This window comes from Arachis hypogaea, chromosome 14 (genome assembly GCF_003086295.3).
Source record: "Arachis hypogaea cultivar Tifrunner chromosome 14, arahy.Tifrunner.gnm2.J5K5, whole genome shotgun sequence".
In the NCBI taxonomy this organism is placed as follows: Eukaryota; Viridiplantae; Streptophyta; class Magnoliopsida; order Fabales; family Fabaceae; genus Arachis; species Arachis hypogaea.
In genome coordinates this window covers 7,040,736-7,060,373 of record NC_092049.1, presented here as the reverse complement: position 1 = coordinate 7,060,373, position 19,638 = coordinate 7,040,736, and the positions used below count along the sequence as shown (strand labels likewise).

Genomic DNA, 19,638 nt, shown 5'->3' with positions numbered 1-19,638 from the left:
ATGATCACACGCTCACACTCTCAATAATAGTCTATATTCCTTCTCACGCTCTCTTTGCTATTATATATGCCTATCTTCCATTTCTCATTTTTTTTTTTATATTTACTATCGTGTATTTTTTTACTGTATAATTTTTTTCCTCATTGCACACACGTATATAATAATACATATAACATTTTTCTATTATTTTAAGTTAAGCAATATCAATTCTACTCTTCTATATATAAAAGTTAAAAAAGTTATGAGCACTGCTGGGGAGTTAATGGTCTAAGTCTAAGTATATAATGTGTATAATAGACTATTAAATTACAAAATGAAAATCATCCATACTATCCAAAATAACTATCACCATTCGAGTACTAGAGATGTACTCATCCCAAAAGGTTAAATTGATTTTAGGGTTCACCAAGGATCGAACTCTTAACCTTTTAAATTTGGAACTCTAATACCATGTGATGATACCACTTATCCTAGGATCGAACTCTTGACCTTTCAGATTTGGAGCTCTAATATCATGTCATGATACCATTCATCCCAAAAATTTCAGCTAATGAAAAAAAGTAACACTAATGATTATATCTCTAATACTCCCTAAATCTCCATTGTACACATTGTACAAATATTCTATTGGCTCTTTATACTTTCTCAAAAGTTATATATATTTATTCACTCTTCATTAATTACATAAGGTTGTTTTAACTTTTTTCAGAATTTTATTTGTCAATTATGTTACATGTGTACTAAAACTTAATCATCAACTAATTAATGTATATAAAAATAAATTTAATTTTAATATACTATCAATATAAATTAAAATAATTTTATATATACATTTAATTATATAAGGTCACATTAGTAAATATAATTAAATGATTATTAAAAAAAATGAATGTAATTGAATAATTGTATAAAAACGTTTTACATTTTACACTATTAGTACATTAAAATTTAACTCTATAAAAATATATGTTTAATATTTCATGATTTTTTATTATAATATTATAAATATATTTTATTATTATATTGATATCAGATTTAATTATTTTTTTAATATGTTTAATTATTCTCTTTGTTTATTATTTAGTCAAAAAAATTATGTAAATCAATATAAAAAAAATTCTACGTTCAAGTCATTTATCTAACTAAATCCAATCAAGTTATTATAATATATTTTTTATTCACACATTTCTTTTTTTTGTACATCGCTACTACTACTGTCTTTTCTTATTCTCCTCATTTTTTCTTATTTTTCTCTTTTGTTATCGACTTATCGTCGTCGTCGTCACCACCACCAACTCCTTCTCTTTCTTTTCTCATTTTAATTTATTTTTCTCCTTCCTTTTCCTTCTCGTCCATCATCATCATCATCATTATCATCGTCGTTGTCACTGTTGCTACTGTCTCTTTTTATTCTCCTCTTTTTTTTTTCTCATATTTCTCTTTCGTTATCGTCTTCGTGTCACCACCACCACTCCCTTCTCTTCCTCCTCCTCCTTTCTTTCTCATTTGAATTTATTTTTCTCCTTCCTTTTCGCTCTCCTCCATCGTCATTATCAATTTCGTTTTCTTCTTATACATAAATTACAATGTTTCTTTTTCTCCTTCATTCTCTCTCAAATTTTTGCACACGTAAGATTTCAATTCAATAAGTGTACATTCAAGTCTAATTGAGAAACAATGTTCTTAAAAGAAGTAAGAGTAACAAAAAAAAAAAGAAGAATAAGAAGCAAAAAATGCAGTATTAAAGAAGAGATTTCTGTATTTTTGTAGCAACATTTCAATGTCAAAATTAAGAAATTTAGGTTTTTTTTTTTTGTTTCTGGTAAGAATTTAATCCAATAAGTGTGAACTTATATTCATTCAATTAAATAAGATTTTAATATAGTATAAACATATTCATTCAAGTAATTTTGAGGGCAAAAAACAGAAATAAGCCAAAGAAGAAAATAATTTATATGTAGTTGTTCGAACTTCATTTCTACATAATTCGAACAAACTTGGTTCGAATTACACACAAACACGCACACACATAATTCGAACCAGCTTGGTTCGAATTACACACAAACACACGCACACACTAATTCGAACCAGCTTGGTTCGAATTACACACAGTAATCCATGGTATAATTCGAATTATGCTGTTAAAAAATTAATAATTTATTAAAAAAAATTATTAAAAAATTTATTAAAAAAATTAATAATTTAAAAATTAAAAAAATATATATTTTAGTTTCATACGTTAAAAAAAAGCTAACAAAATATTTAATTACGAGACTTCTTTAAAATATTAATGAGCTATCAATTCGAATTCCATACAATACTTTTTAGTCTATTTTTAATAGTTCATGAATATTTTTTAATAAATTTTTTTAAATTATACTACAAAAAATATTTTATCCTATGCAAAATAATTTTTAGAAAAATGGCTTAAAAAATGTTAGGAGTACTATAAAAATTTGTAATGTTATAATAACTTAGGTACATACATGCATGTACTCAAATTTTAAATAAAATATTCTACATAGTCAATAATAATTTAGAAATAAAAGAAAATATTTTATTCCATATAAAATAATTAAAAAATATATTTTATTCTATACAAAATAATTTTAAAAAATGGCTTAAAAGATGTTATGAGTACTGTAAAAGTTTGTAATATTCTAGTGATTTAGGTAAATATATGATAAAAATATTTTTTCTTTAATTTCTAAATTATTAGTGACTATGTGGAGTATTTCTTTAATGTCCTAAGTCATTAGAACATTACAAATTTTTATAGTACTTCTAACATCTTTTAAGCCATTTTTTAAATTATTTTGCATAGAATAAAATATTTTTTTGTGGTATAATTTAAATAAATTTATTAAAAAATATTCATGAGCTATCAAGATCGAATGGACAGAAGAGTATTGTATAGAATTCGAATTGCTCACCATATAATTTGAATCAGAGTAATTCGAACTTTCCTATGCGTAATTCGAATCATGTAATATTTCACCATATAATTTAAATAATTTTATTAAAAAATTATCATGAATATTTTTTAATAAATTTATTTAAATTATACCATAAAAAATATTTTATTCTATGCAAAATAATTTAAAAAATGGCTTAAAAGATGTTAGAAGTATTATAAAAATTTGTAATGTCCTACTGACTTAAGACATTAAAGAAATACTCCACATAGTCACTAATAATTTAGAAATTAAAGAAAAAATATTTTTATCATGTATTTACCTAAATCACTAGAATATTACAAACTTTTATAGTACTCATAACATCTTTTAAGCCATTTTTTAAAATTATTTTGTATAGAATAAAATATATTTTTTAATTATTTTGTATGGAATAAAATATTTTCTTTCATTTCTAAATTATTATTGACTATGTAGAGTATTTTATTTAAAATTTGAGTACATGCATGTATTTACCTAAGTTATTATAACATTACAAATTTTTATAGTACTCCTAACATTTTTTAAGCCATTTTTTAAAAATTATTTTGCATAGGATAAAATATTTTTTGTAGTATAATTTAAAAAAATTTATTAAAAAAATTTATTAAAAAATATTCATGAACTATTAAAAATAGACAGAAAAGTATTGTATGGAATTCGAATTGATAGCTCATTAATATTTTAAAGAAGTCTCGTAATTAAATATTTTGTTAGCTTTTTTTTAACGTATGAAATAAAATATATATTTTTTAATTTTTAAATTATTAATTTTTTTAATAAATTTTTTAACAGCATAATTCGAATTATACCATGAATTATTGTGTGTGTAATTCGAACCAAGCTGGTTCGAATTAGTGTGTGCGTGTGTTTGTGTGTAATTCGAACCAAGTTTGTTCGAATCATGTAGAAATGGAGTTCGAACCAAGCTTGTTCGAACTACATATAAACGTGCATTGGTGGATTCATGAAGCAATTTTCGTTTTGGCTTATTCACGTAAATTATTTTTTTTCTGGGCTTATTTTTGTTTTTTACCCTAATTTTGATGTTATCTTGTAATCTTTTAGTACATAATTTATTTTTTACATTAATTCAATTAAATAAAATTGTAAACACGTTTATTCAAGTCTAATATGAGAAGTAATACTTCTAAAAAGAATAAGAATCAAAACAACTCCTCCTCCTATTCTTCCCTATCTTGATCATCATGATTACTTAGTAAGATTAGAATATTAAATTTAAATATTTTTTTTCATTATCTTTAGTTAGTAAGTAGAGGAAAAAAAAAAGATGCTCTCATTTAAGCATAAGTAGACATTAAGAAGGCATTTGTTATGTGCTTGTAGTAAAATTTTGGTGTCAAAATTAAGAAGTATTTTAGTTTTTGTAGTAACATTTTGGTGTCTTAATTTTGGTATTTTTTTGTTTTTGCCAAGAATTCAATCCAATAAGTGTGAAACTACATTCATTCAACTAAATAAAATTGTAATATAGTATAAATATGTTCATTCAAGTAATTTCGATGCTATCTTGTGATCTTTTAGTGTGCAATTTGTTTTTTACATTTATTCAATTAAATAAGATTGTAATACATATTTATTCAAGTCTAATATGAAAAACAATACTCCTAAAAAAGTAAGAATAACAATTCAAAACTATTACTACTACTACTCATCATCATCATCATAAGAAGCAAAAAAATGCAACATTAAAGAAGTTATGTTTTGTAGTTAAATTTCGGTGTCAAAATTAAGAAATTTTGGTGTTACTATTAAGATATTTCGGTGTTATTTTTTAACAAATTTTGTATAATTTAAAACTCTTCTTCTTCTTTTTCTTAGGGTAAAGTATTAAATTGGTCTCTTACGTTTAGGCGTAATCCTGTTTTGATCCTTAAGGTTTAAAGTGTCCTATTTGAATCCAAAAAAGTTTTATTTAGCTTTAATCTAGTCCTACCATGAGGTCAAAGTTAAATAATTAACGGAATGTCCTATATAACAATAGTACAAGAACAAGATCGATAATTTGGAGAACAAGTACAAGATCCAGAGACACAAAATCAGCCGTGGATCCATCAATACATTTATTTATCATTCTCTTTAGTTCTATAGAAAATATTTCATTTAAATTGTAAGAAAAATGATAAATAAATGTATTGATACATCTATGATTGATTTTGTGCCTCTGGAGTTTGTACTTATTCTCCAAATTATCGACTTTGTTCTTGTACTGCTGTCATGTAAGACATTTCGTTAATTATTTAACTTTGACCTCATAGTGGGATTACATTGAAACTAAATGAAACTTTTTTGGATTCAAATAGGACACTTTAAACTTTAACGACCAAAACAGGATTGCGCCTAAACGTAGGGGACCAATTTAATATTTTACCATTTTCTTATTTTACCCTGTTAACAAGATTAAAAACAAGAAAAAGAGAATAGAAAAATCAAATTAAAAAAAAAAAAGACATACATAAGACTGCAAAAAATCATCAGGAAGATGAAGAGGAAAAGAAAAGAAAAACGCAATAATTGCATGCAGAGAAGAAGAAACATAAAAAAGAAGAAAGAATGAAAAGAAGAGGAAGCGATGTTGGAAGTTGGAGTGTATCTACATGCTCTCACTAATAAAACTAGTTTTTGTTAGGTTTGAACTAATTTGGTTGGACTTAGTTACACGCTCTCACTAATGAAACTAGGTTTTGATAGATTTAAACTAACTTGATTGGACTTAGTTGTCAAAAAATTTGGATGTGTAACGAAACCGAATCGACATATATAAATACGTAATGATTGGTAGATTTTTAATATATTTGTAGTATTTTGATAAATTCTATTTTTGGGACACTTATTAAAAACTAAAAATAGAAAGATTTGTAAACTCAAAATACATGGAAAGGTTTTTTTAGATGAAGTTAATTTATAAACATTTATTATTATTGAAAATTTTATCTTTTTAATAAAATAATTTTATTTTTAATTTTTTATGGAAACCTCAACGAAACCTTTTATTCTCTTGTATTCATTAATGTAGAAGTATCTGGAAAAGTAAAAATGTTAGATTAATTTACTAAGTGAATATTTATTGTCGAAAAATAAAATTTCAAAAGAATACTTAATTAATAATGGAATGAGTTTTATAGTGTGTAATCTTTTGATATAGTAAATTATATAGTAATATAAAATGATTAATTTCAAGTAAATTCCATTATTCAATTCATTAGTTTTATGCTGAGAGTTAAACAAAGCGTAATAGTGGCTGAGTGGCCAACTAAAATTAGGAAAACAAATAATTTCTTTTTTTTGGAAATTATTTTTTTTATAAGAAAGAAGTTGGTGTTTTATCAAGATATTAGAGGGTGGAGTGATTTACTGAGCAGTGGAGTTGTCAGTCAACACGCAGGAAACGTGATGTCCCTGCTCCTCAGCAACGTGTCAGCACTCCAACAACACATCGGGAGCGTGGTGACGCGGCGAGCATGCAAGGCTCTGGCACCACGCAGGGGGCGTGGTGGAGCTGGCGTCGCAGAGTCCCAATGTGACCTGCACCACGGGGTGGACGTGTTGACCGCTGCCTCTATGCAGAGGACAGGTCTCACCCCGGTAAACAGCAAGCGTCGCCTAAGTTGCTCTATATAAAGAGCCTTCCCAAGTGCAATTTATACAATAGTGTGTTAGTGAGAGAGAAGAAGAGCGTTACACTATCAGAGAGGGCAAGGGGGGTTGCAATTTGTTACGGATCCGGCCCACCATCCCGGATCCAAGACCGAACCCAACATCGGTTCTCCGGGTCCGACCCGTTCCCCGCTTCTAGAAGGCCCGAAAACGGCACTCTCAGATTCCTAACCGACTTTCGAATTCAAACGGCTCCCTTATCTTAGCCAAATAAGATAAGATAAGATATTCTCCATCACCTATAAATAGAGGACCCAGGTCCCTCCAGGTAATTCATTCATTCCACAGACCTTATACCTCTCAGATCCGTTCTGACTTGAGCGTCGGAGTGTCTTTGCAGGTACCTCCCCCCATCGCCCCAGTCAAGTGATCCGGCATCCGCCTCGACCCGCAGGTTCCCGATCCATCTCTCAACCCGTACCAGAGACATCTTGTACATTGGCGCCGTCTGTGGGAACCTGCGCCGACTAAATCGAAATGGGGGACGTACTGGAAGAAGCCTCCTCAAGTCGGGAGAACTCTCGACCAAGAAATCCGACTCCCGAACATCAAGAGGTCACAAACCAAGCTAGGATAATGAGCGCTATCCACCACACAAACGATCGTATGTTCACGGAACCACGATACCCCGAGAACACGGGAGACAAAGCAGCTCAAATCATCCAAGATCTCTACCTCCGGGTCCAAGAGCTCGAAGGCAAATTGACCACCAAAAACAAACTCCATAACGAACACGGAAGCCATGCGACTTCCCGGTCAAGATCTCGTCGCGGCAGGTCGCCGACTCGGCGACATGATACGAGAAACGGTCGCAGCACCTCGCGCGACCATAGACGGGAGAAATCGCCAGAACGGCGATACAGCAAAAGGCACAACCGTAGCACTTCCCGAGACCCAAGCCACCAGCGCGAATCAGAGGAAGAGCGGCGACACCGAGACACCAAACGCATGAGAAACGACCATATAATAATGGGCGCTACACCCTTCACAGAAAGAATCCTAAGAGCAAAACTCCCCAAAGGCTTCGACAAGCCTACCGATATGAAATACGATGGAACTAAGGATCCCCAAGAATACCTAACGGCTTTTGAAGCCAAAATGAACTTAGAAGGAGCGGCCGACGCGGTCCGATGCAGAGCCTTCCCGGTAACCCTCGCCGGGCCAGCAATCAAATGGTTCAACGCCCTCCCAAACGGATCCATAGCCAGTTTCCACGACATTACACGAAAATTCATGGCCCAGTTCACTACTAGGATTACTAAAGCCAAACACCCCATCAGCTTGCTTGGGGTCACACAAAAACAAGACGAATCCACAAGAAAATACCTCGACCGCTTCAACGACGAATGCCTAACGGTCGACGGACTCACGGATTCTGTCGCAAGCCTTTGCCTGACCAATGGGCTAATGAACGAAGATTTTCGCAAACACCTCACCACCAGACCGGTATGGACCATGCATGAGATCCAAAACGTCGCCAAAGACTACATCAACGACGAAGAAGTCAGCCAGGTCGTCGCGGCCAACAAACGGCAGCACGGCAACACCCAACGCGGCAATTCGGCTTCTCACTATAACCCAACACCCAAAGAGAATCAACGAGACCACCTTCGGCCGACCAGCCGGCCACCGAGAATAGGCAAATTCTCTAATTATACGCCCCTAACCGCACCAATTACCGAGATTTACCACCAAATAGCAGATCGAGGCATCATTCCGAAAGCCCGACAACTCAAGGAAAGGACAGGAGGCAACAAAACCCTCTACTGCGAATACCACCGAGGTTACGGTCACAAAACACAAGATTGTTTCGACCTTAAAGACGCCCTTGAACAAGCCATACGAGACGGTAAACTCCCAGAATTCGCCAAAATCATCAGAGAACCAAGACACGTGGAGAGAGACAGGTCACCGGAGAAAGAAGGACGTAACCCGAGAACCCAAAAGCAACCCCCTAGAAAAAGTCCAGAGGAAGACCCGACCATCATAGTAAACGTCATCACGGGCAAAGATGCACCATGCAAGTCAAAATCCACGATAAAAAAAGACCTCAAGGTAATGGCCGTCAGAAATCAAGCCCCAACTCCCGGGACCGACAAAGCAATAACCTTCCTACCCGAAGATTGCCAGCACGGCACCGCAGCCAAAGACGCACCCTTCGTGATCTCGGCGAGAATCGGAACCGGACTAGTCCGAAGAATACTAGTAGACACCGGCGCAGATTCCAACATCCTCTTTCGAGGGGCCTTCGACAAGCTTGGGCTCCGCGACGAAAATCTCCAGACGCACCGCAACGGTGTCACAGGACTCGGGGACAACTTCCTCAAACCGGAAGGCTCCATCACACTCCCCCTCACCATAGGAACCGGTGACAAGAGGAGGACAATCCTAGCCAAATTCGTGGTCCTAAAAGACTCCACTGCCTACAACGTCATCCTCGGAAGAAAGACGATCAATGACTTTTCGGTCATCATCTTTACCAAGTACCTCCTTATGAAGTTCGTAGCGGAGGACGACTCCATCGGGACCATCCATGGAGACCGGGAAGTCGCGGCAGAATGCGACAACACCAGCCTGGCTTTACGGAAAAAATCCCGCGACGCTGCCGGGATATTCCTAGCCGACCTAGACGCCCGACAAGACGGCCAGCCTAGACCAGAACCGGAAGGCGACATGGAGAAACTGCAAATAGGACAAACCAAGGACGAGTACACCTTCATCAACAGGAACCTCCCCTATGACCTAAAAGAAGACCTTTCCCAATTTTTAAAACAAAACAGAGACCTGTTCGCTTTCACGCCAGCCGACATGCCGGGGATAGACCCCAACTTCATGTCCCACCGGCTAGCCGTAAACCCCAAAGCCAAACCCGTAGCACAAAGAAGAAGAAAAATGTCAGCAGACCGAGCGGCCGAAGTCAAGAGACAAGTACAAGCCTTGCTCGAAGCAAACTTCATCCGAGAACTCCCCTACACGACCTGGCTAGCAAACGTTGTACTTGTAAAGAAATCCAACGGGAAATGGCGAATGTGTGTCGACTATACGGACCTCAACAAAGCTTGCCCAAAAGACGCCTTTCCCCTGCCGAACATCGACGGACTAGTGGACTCCGCATCCGGACATCGATACCTCAGCTTTATGGACGCATACTCCGGCTACAATCAGATACCCATGCACCGACCCGACGAGGAAAAAACGGCGTTCATCACCCCCGACGGCACGTACTGCTACACAGTCATGCCCTTCGGTCTGAAAAACGCCGGAGCAACGTACCAACGGCTCGTCAACAAAATATTCCAGAACCTATCCGGAACAAAACTAGAAGTCTACATAGACGACATGCTCGCCAAAACTGACTCCGACGAACAACTCATCAGCGACCTCAACGTCATATTGGACACCCTAAGAAGGCACCAAATGCGACTCAACCCAACAAAATGCGCCTTCAGAATGGAGGCAGGGAAGTTCCTTGGCTTCATGATTACACAACGCGGAGTTGAAGCCAACCCGGAGAAATGTCGTGCCATCCTCGAGATGACGAGCCCAAAAAACCTACTCGACGTTCAGAAGCTCACCGGCCGACTAACAGCCCTATCTCGTTTTCTCGGAGCATCAGCCCAAAAAGCAATCCCCTTCTTCAAATTAATGAAGAAAGGAGCCCCCTTCATGTGGAAAGAGGAGTGCGAAGTGGCATTCCAACACTTCAAGAAAACCCTGGCAGAACCACCAATTCTCGCCAAACCCCAAACAGGGGAAACCCTGTACTTATACCTCTCCATAACGGAAGAAGCACTCGCGGCGGCACTCATCCGAGAAAACAAGGAAAAGGAGCAAAAACCTATATATTTCACAAGCAAAGTCCTACAAGACGCAGAGACCCGCTACTCGCGCCTAGAAAAACTAGCCTTCGCCCTCCTCACGGCATCCCGACGCCTGCGGCAATATTTCCAAGCCCACCCCATAACGGTTCGAACCGACCAAGCAGTTAAACAGGTACTACAGAAGCCCGACCTACCGGGAAGAATGCTAGCATGGTCCGTCGAAATATCCCAATTCGACATCAAGTTCGAACCCCAGTACGCAATCAAAGCACAGGCCATGGCCGACTTCATCGCCGAGATGACACCAGGAAACACCCCTCCCGAGTCATGGAAACTACACGTCGACGGCTCCTCGAACGTCACTTCCGGAGGCGCCGGAGTCATTCTGGAAAGCCAAAACGGCGTCGTAATCGAACAATCAGTCCGATACGATTTTCCGGTCTCAAACAACCAAGCAGAATACGAGGCCCTCCTGGCAGGACTAACCTTAGCCAACGAAGTCGGGGCAAAGGTCCTGGAAATCAACACGGATTCGCAAGTAGTCAGTTCCCAAATCAACAGAGACTACCAAACGCGAGATCCCCTGCTACAACAATACCTCGCCAAAGTCAACAAACTAAAAGAAGAATTTGACCAGGTAACCATACAGCACGTCCCCAGGGAAAGAAACGCCAGAGCCGACCTCCTCTCTAAACTTGCCAGCACCAAACCAGGACACGGCAACAAATCGCTAATTCAGGAGGTCGTCAAAACACCGTCCATATCCCTAACAGCCGACACCCACCTGACGCACTCCCACCACAAGTCTTGGACCTACCCCATCCTACAGTACCTCCTCAACAGAACACTGCCCGAAGACCCCAAAGAGGAAAAACGAATAAAAAGGAGGGCCACCGGCTATACGGTCGTCGCGGGACAACTATACAAACGTGGACTCTCGCAACCCCTGCTCAAATGCGTCGAGCCCGGAAACACGGAATACATACTCCGCGAAATCCATGAAGGCTGTTGCGGACACCACATCGGAGGTAAAACCCTTGCCCAAAAAGTCATCCGCGCCGGCTACTTCTGGCCCACGATCATCCAGGACTCCATACAACTAGTGAAAAACTGCGACAAATGCCAAAGGCACGCCAACATCCACCAAGCCGCCCCGCACCAGCTCAGCATTATATCGGCAGAACGGCCATTCAACACCTGGGGGATCGACCTTGTCGGACCTTTTCCCACGGCACCAGGCCAACTCCGATATCTCATCGTCGCCATAGACTATTTCACCAAATGGATCGAGGCCGAGCCACTAGCCTCTATCACCGCGACCCAATGTCGAAAATTCCTCTGGCGACAAATCATTACCCGGTTCGGGATCCCCGAGATCGTCATCTCGGACAACGGAACCCAGTTCGCCGACACAAAATTCAAGGAATTCCTAAGCGGACTACGCATATCCCACCGCTTTAGCTCGGTAGAACACCCTCAAACAAACGGGCAAGTGGAATCAGCAAACAAAATAATAGTCAAAGGCCTCAAGAAACGACTCGACGAAGCCAAAGGGCTATGGGCGGACGAACTCGGATCGGTCTTATGGTCGTACCGCACGACCCCCCAAACAGCTACCGGGGAAACCCCCTTTCGACTAACCTACGGCACGGAAGCTGTCATCCCAGTTGAAATCGGCGACCCAAGTCCGCGAAGAACAATCGGGGGCAACGACGAAGAAGCAGAACGAGACCTCACTGACGAAATAAGAAGCGTAGCCCATCTCAGGGAACTAGCCCTAAAACAAAGAATCAGTCTAAGATACAACAACGGAGTCATTCGGCGAGAATTCACGACAGACGACCTCGTCCTACGACGAAACGACATCGGTCCCCCAACCCCGGGAGAAGGGAAACTCGCCCCCAACTGGGAGGGACCATACAGAATCAAAGCTGCAATCGGGAAAGGAGCGTACAAACTCGAACGGCTTAACGGTCACGAAGTCCCGAGAACATGGAACGCCGCCAACTTACGGCGGTACTACTCCTAAAACCAACCCAGGTCTCCATCCCCCCCCCCCCCGGTTTTCTTTTACGCTTTCGCTTTACTTATTCAGTCGTTGCAAATTTACATTTCAAAACTACGCCTATGTATCAAATTCGGGTACTCTTTCCCGCCAACAACGGAGGGTTTTAACGAGGCCCGCCCATCAATAAAATCCCTTTACAAAGCTATCCCTAAATTCTTTATTTTTCACACAATGTCCCAAACACGGAACAAAAACACGGCCACAACTGGAGGACCGATCACCCTCCGGGCCCAACCCACGGATATCCATATAAACCCGACCATACGACGGTCCACTCATCCCAAATACGGGAATAAGATTAACCAAACGGAATAGCTTTAAAACAGAACATACGAAAAGAGCCCGAACGGCTAGAAAAGTCATTAAAACAAAATCCAAAAGCTACGGAGTCACGGTTACACGGCCCACGGCCAAACCAAAAGTATCCAAAAAACAAAGTAAGTCTAAAAGAGCGGAAGAACAAAAATTACAAAGATAAAGCTACTCGAGGTCGACTATCCGGCCATCGCGAACGGTCTTGAATGCTCTCATCACGGACACATCCACTCCCGGAGCAAGCACCAGGACCTGCGCCTTCATCGTCTCCTCGGTAGCAGCAATCGCATCCTTAGCATCGGCCAGCAGTTCCGTTTTCTCCCTCTTCAATGCAGCAACCTCGGTATTCAGAGCCTCCGTCTCACCAAGAAGAACGGCAGCCCGAGAACCCGCATCGGAAGCCTTGCGTCGCTCCTCACCTAGCTGAGAAAGGAGTGAAGTCTCAACCTTGGAAAGCCGGAGAATCTCCGCCCCGGCTTCCTCAGAAGACTTCACCGCCTTCTCCCTCGCAATCTCGGCAGCCTCAAGCTCCTCCTTCAACTTAGCCACCTCAGCCTGAGATTGGCGAAGTTTCTTGTCCAGTAAACCGACCTGAGCCATCATGGGCTCAGCCTTCCGAACAACAACAGCAGAGCGAAGGAGAGCACGATACACTAACTTGGCCTAGAACGAGACATCACAGCCATCAAAATAAGGCTCCGTACCAGGCATCAAATGCTGATCAATGAAACCCGGGGCATCAAAACGACGATCCATCACACTAGGCACCAAACCCTCCTCAAAAGTCTCGCTGCTCGGGTCCTCAGGCCTCCTTCTCTTCCGAGAAGCCTCAGCAGCCGACACCACCACAACCTCAGGAGAATTCGCAGGGCCAGGGGAAACTTGAACCTCGGCCCGTGCAGCCGAAGAAATCACCTCCTGAGAAACCGGTTGAGATTCCACGGCAGGATTGGAGACAGGGGTAGAAGGAGACGAGGATCCCTCCTCCCGGCCCATCGCCGCCTTCAACCTAGCCAGAGAAGTCAGCCCACCGGCCATCTCAACTGAAAGAAATAAAAAATAACAAAACATAGTTACAAAAAAGAGAAAAATAGAACATATAAAATCGGGAAAAGAAGACAAGGCACACACCAATATACGCCCGACAAGCCTCGGGATCCCCCATAACGTCCCGAGGATTCAACGGACGCTCACCAAACAAATGCCACAAAACGTTGGCAACGTCCTTATCCTCCTGGGACAAACCATCGTAGGTGAATTTAGTTAGAACCGACGGGCCAGCTTGGAAATTCCAGTATGTCGGAAACCGACGTACGCCCTCCGGCGACAGCCAGAATGGATGGTGCCCCTGGACAGGACGCACCTTAAAATACTCCCACTTAAAACCATGGAAAGAATCCTCAAATAAGCCAAAAATACGGCGATGAGGGTGAGCACGGAAAGACATATACCCCTTCTTATGCTTCCCCTCCTTAGTCGGGAGAGTGCATAAGAAAAGAAAAAGAAAAACAGGAACGGAAGCCGGAAGGTCGAGATACCGGCACACCAACTCAAACGACCGCACAGCAGCCCAGCTGTTCGGGTGAAGTTGAGACGGCGCCACGGAACACCGACTCAATAGATCCTGAACAAGCGGCGAGAAGGGGAGCCACACGCCGAGCCGAGTGAACATCGACTCATAAACCCACATCCAATCCGGAACGGTGGGGGAATGCAGATTCAAGTAACAAACGCGCTCGTCGGCGTCCGGGAGGACGAGCTCATACCGCCCCTCCTCATCACCACCACCGCAGATGGCCCCCTGATCACGGAGCCGCTGAAGGTCGCCCTCCGTCATCCGCGACGGAACGCCCCATACATCACTAGTCACCCAACCATAACGATTGGGAACGCCCCTGGAAGGGGCTACTGGAGCTCCCACACCCTCATTTCTTCGCCGTTGCATACCTAAAACAGGGAGGAGCACCACCATCAGCCTGCTAACCCTAGACAGAAGCAAGACAGAAACCTACACACCACTACCAAACCAACACGGCGGTACACCGCCATCACCGAATGAACACGGCGGTGCTCAACCCCTCCAAAAACTCAAAAAACTACCCCCCCAAAGAAACTAGTTCAACGCAAAACTAAAAACAGGTAGAACAATGCATGGCAAAAGACAGAGCGGCATTCACAAAATAACAGGAAAGAATAAGCGAAACGTGCTAACCTGGAAATGCAGAAAGAACACTTGAGAAAGCTCGAAAAGCAGAAGCAGCAAGCAAAAAACCAAAAAACGAAAGACCACAGAGAAAGGAGGAGACTTTCTGTTCAGATAAGAAATTCTTCAGAAGAAAATGGAAAAAGGAAAAAGAAAGGGAAACGAGCGAGGGAACTGAAATAAAAATCCAAAACGGTTTCAAAGAGAGGGGCAAAAAGACACAATTGCCCCTAGGCGCAGTTAAAGCTAGTAGGGGCAGAAGAGGGAAAGCGTCCCTTCACATTTAATGACCCTCCCTCGAAAAAAGAAACTAATAAAGCCTCGAAGAACGCAACAGACACGGCAGAATCGGAGGAGTCACGTCAAACCAAAAAACGGTCAGACGAGCCTTCAGCGAAACCGGAGCCGAGACACCGATCTCCCTCCAAAAAACAAACGAACTCCCGAGACAAACTGAAGCCCACGGTCAAGCATCGCGCCTTTCAGCGGCGGACCGACCTTGTTCGCTCCCCCGCTGCGGGGGCAACTGTTACGGATCCGGCCCACCATCCCGGATCCAAGACCGAACCCAACATCGGTTCCCCGGGTCCGACCCGTTCCCCGCTTCTAGAAGGCCCGAAAACGGCACTCTCAGATTCCTAACCGACTTTCGAATTCAAACGGCTCCCTTATCTTAGCCAAATAAGATAAGATAAAATATTCTCCATCACCTATAAATAGAGGACCCAGGTCCCTCCAGGTAATTCATTCATTCCACAGACCTTATACCTCTCAGATCCGTTCTGACTTGAGCGTCGGAGTGTCTTTGCAGGTACCTCCCCCCATCGTCCCAGTCAAGTGATCCGGCATCCGCCTCGACCCGCAGGTTCCCGATCCATCTCTCAACCCGTACCAGAGACATCTTGTACACAATTCAATAAAGAGGGGAAGGGAGGTTGTTGCTCCACAAAAAGAAAGGGTGGAAAAATAGGAAAAAAACATATATTATTTTGTATTTATTTTAAAAAATAGTTCGTAATTATAATGCTCCTAAGGAATATATTATAAATTATTTGGATCATCTAATTTATATAAGTTGGTAAATTATATCTTTATTGTGTATTTAAATTTCTGTTATTTTTTTGTTATTTAACACGTTAGAATATAATTTTTTTATTAATTTTATGTTATAAAAATGCCGAAATAAAATATATATTATACTATACAATATAATAAAAATTTTATAAAAAATATAATTTTTCTACGATAAAATATAAAAATAATACTATAGTAAATATATATTCTGTAAATAAATATGTATATGTTGAAAATATTCAAAATTTTAATATATAAATATTAAAGTTATTAAATATTAGAGAAATATATATTTTTGATGCACGAAAAAAAATTATTTTAACTATGGTAATGGTAATGCACGTAAATTATTTTAACAAATAAAATATTAAAATAAATAAATATGTAAATATTATTAAATGAATACATACATTTTATAAATAAATATGCTAATATTTATTTATTAATAAATAAATATTTATAATTAATCTAACAAATATATTTTTGTTGATGCAGCCTAACAAAAATTTGTTGGTGTGTAAACTGAATCCGCCACAGAGTTGGAACCCCCGATGGTCGAAAACTACTTACGCGTCACGGAATTCTACCACGTATCTAGGATTGGGGTGATAAGAGAATTTCACCCCTTATTGGCTGCTCTGGTTGAAAGGTGGAGACTGAAGACTCACACTTTTGTGTTGCCGGTGGGTGAGATTACAGTGACATTGGAAGATGTCGCTAATATATTTGGCTTACTCATTGATGGAGAGCCTGTGAGTGGATGGACTGACAGTAGTAGTGACTTCGTTCAGAGTTAGAGCATGGCAATATTCGGACGTGAACCAGTACTCAGTGGTAATTCGAAATCCTATATAAAGCTTGGCTGGGTTCGATGTATCAGAGATGCGGAGCCGTTGGACACTGAAGAGTCCATAAGGAGATACATGAGATGTCAGATTTTCTATATGTTAGGGTCGACCCTATTCACAGATAAGTCGACCGCATACGCCCATGCGAAGTATCTACCGTTGCTTCACGATTTCGAGCGCATCCATACTTATAGTTGGGAGTCAGCATGTCTCGCACATCTTTACAGAGCACTATGCCGTGCATCACGATATGATACGAAGGAGATGGATGGCCCTCTTAATCTGTTGTTTGTTTGGGCATGGAAGCGAATGCCGTGTATTGTGCTCATACCGAAACATATCCTTCCACCTGCTGAGATAACAGTGGCCATGAGGTAAATATTTATGGTTCTTGTCGGAGATTATATTCACTATGCATGTTGCATTTACGGTTACTTATGTAAATTTTTTCAATGTATCATGTTTCAGGTGGAGTCATTCGGAACGGATCACAGCTTGGTTATCGAATACCGTAGTGATATTTAGCCATGATATAGACTACATGCAGGAGGTAAACATTTATGGTTCTTGTGAATCCTAGTTCCAAACATTAATGTTAGGGTTATGACATACGAATTATATGTGGCAGTTTGAGTGGTGGCCGTACGAAGGAATGATCATACCCGACGAGTTACATGGACATCTTGATGTGTGTGATACTCGAATTGACTCATGCCGGTCTGAGATCATTCCCACACCATCTTTTCTGACAACATGCATTCGCAGATTCCTGAGAAAGAAGTGTCACGCATCAGTTGTCTTCCCTTCCACCAAGGCAAACGCGATAGACACAATGTTCTGGTTCACATCCTGTGCAATAGCGACCAGAAGTGTACCTTTGTACTTTCCATATAGGTGTGTGCCGTCAACCTAAACTAGGGGTTTGCAATGCCTAAATGCCCTCAAGATCAGCAACGCCTACAGAAAGTGCCCATCATCGTTTATTAATCAATCCAAAGTATAGATTAACAAAAACATATTATTCGGTCATCATGTACCTATGTTTGAATATTCCGAAAACTCCGGTGCATGCGTGGCGTCGAGATCCAATTCACGCATAAAAGGTGGCACGTTCATCGGTTGACTGATCGAGGGGTGAACCACTACATTATCCGCTGCTGTCTCAACTCCCACATCACCATCCTCGTCTTCGTCACCGGTTTTATAAGTGGCTTCGAAGTCCTCTTTGCTGTCACTATTCATTCGCTCGTACACTGCAGCTCTATCATCCTCCACCTCTAAATCATTTTGAATCCCTTCCGCCTCTATGGTTTCAAACTCAACATACAGCTCAATCTGTGGCTGTCGCATCTGAGTCTGCCGGTGAATTTGAAACATATTCTGCATAATCACTTCGTCAGTGATTGGCATGGTATCAAACTGTATTAGACCACCAAAAACTACAATCGGATTCCGGTACAGAATTTTGCTCACTCTCATTAACGTACCGTTCTCCATACTTTGACAAAGACCGTTCTGAAGCTCCATTAACGTCATGGTGCATGGAACCACAAACAAAAACAGATTCTGGCACACAAACCTCACTCCCTCATGAGTATTACGTATTATCTCACCGTCGCGATACACCACTAAGTTTGCGGTACCCTCCATTACACTAGAAACACACTCAAAGAACACTCACACACTCTTCCTCAGAATGAAAATGGACCCGAGCACAGCCTTATATAGAGAGAAGCATTTACCACGCCCCCCACGTGCTGCGGCCACGTCATCTCGCCCCCGGCGTGCTGAGTCATCACGCCCCCGCGTGGTCCTAGCTCCAACGAATCAGATGGCGCCACGTATCTTCACGCCCCCACTTGTAGCAGTCAACACACCCTCTGCGTGTTGACCATGCACCTCAAACGTCTACCATTGGGTAATACACAATATTCTACCATTTTTGGCCAAATCACCAGCTTCCTTCTCATATTGAAATTCTTGAGCCTCTTTATTTCCTTTTATTCTTTTTTTTTTTAGTTTTAGGACTGAGTTTCTTTCATTTTCTTTCTTCTTTTGGACTGGAACTTTTGTTTCTATTTTCTGTTTTTGGATAGTGATATTATAACCTATGTTACAAACGGGTTAGTTGTATTAAACTTGTTTGGACCACATATAATAAGTAAGCTTGAGGCCCAACAAAACAACAACTCAAGGAAGCAACTCATGGCTTTTTTATGGATCCCAAAATATTAACAAGTATGTGGTAAAAGTGTGAGGAATGTGTGAATGTGTTGTGTACTTAGAATTGGAAGTTGTCCAATCTATTTGGGTATGTCCAATGACAAAAAAAAAAAAACAAAATATTAACAAGATACACATCATTTTGTTGAGAGAGAGAAGAAATTAGTCATACATCAAAAATAACATAAAAAAGTAAATCATATATAAAATAAAAAACTCGTAAATTTATTATCTTAAGATTTTAAGTTAAACGTGATACCTTAAGATTTTAAGATGGTTTTGGGTTTATTGATCTATTGGTGCTCAAAATAAGAGATATCATGCCTTGGAATTGGCGTGTTGACTTTCGTTTGATTATGAGAGATGCAAACACGGTGACAGATACTATGGCAAAGATGGCGATGAAGTTACAACTTTCGCATGTGGAGCTTCTTTCACCTTAGGAGGAGTTTAA

General features: G+C 40.2%; 1 protein-coding gene across 1 annotated transcript; it reads left to right on the top strand.

The window, feature by feature from the left end:
- Positions 1–16,913: 16,913 nt before the first annotated feature.
- On the top strand, positions 16,914–17,874 carry LOC112742157 (protein MAIN-LIKE 2-like). Its single transcript, XM_025791401.1, has 3 exons — positions 16,914–17,335; positions 17,430–17,511; positions 17,590–17,874. The coding sequence occupies exons 1-3, from the start codon at positions 16,914–16,916 to the stop codon at positions 17,872–17,874; spliced, it is 789 nt and encodes a 262-aa protein (XP_025647186.1).
- Positions 17,875–19,638: the final 1,764 nt, after the last annotated feature.

Excerpts from the sequence above, each read along its gene's own strand:
- LOC112742157 (XM_025791401.1), top strand. The coding sequence starts at position 16,914 with ATGGCAATATTCGGACGTGAACCAGTACTCAGTGGTAATTCGAAATCC. Across the intron at positions 17,336-17,429 it reads GAGATAACAGTGGCCATGAG|GTGGAGTCATTCGGAACGGA; the intron begins GTAAATATTTAT and ends ATCATGTTTCAG. Across the intron at positions 17,512-17,589 it reads ATATAGACTACATGCAGGAG|TTTGAGTGGTGGCCGTACGA; the intron begins GTAAACATTTAT and ends TATATGTGGCAG.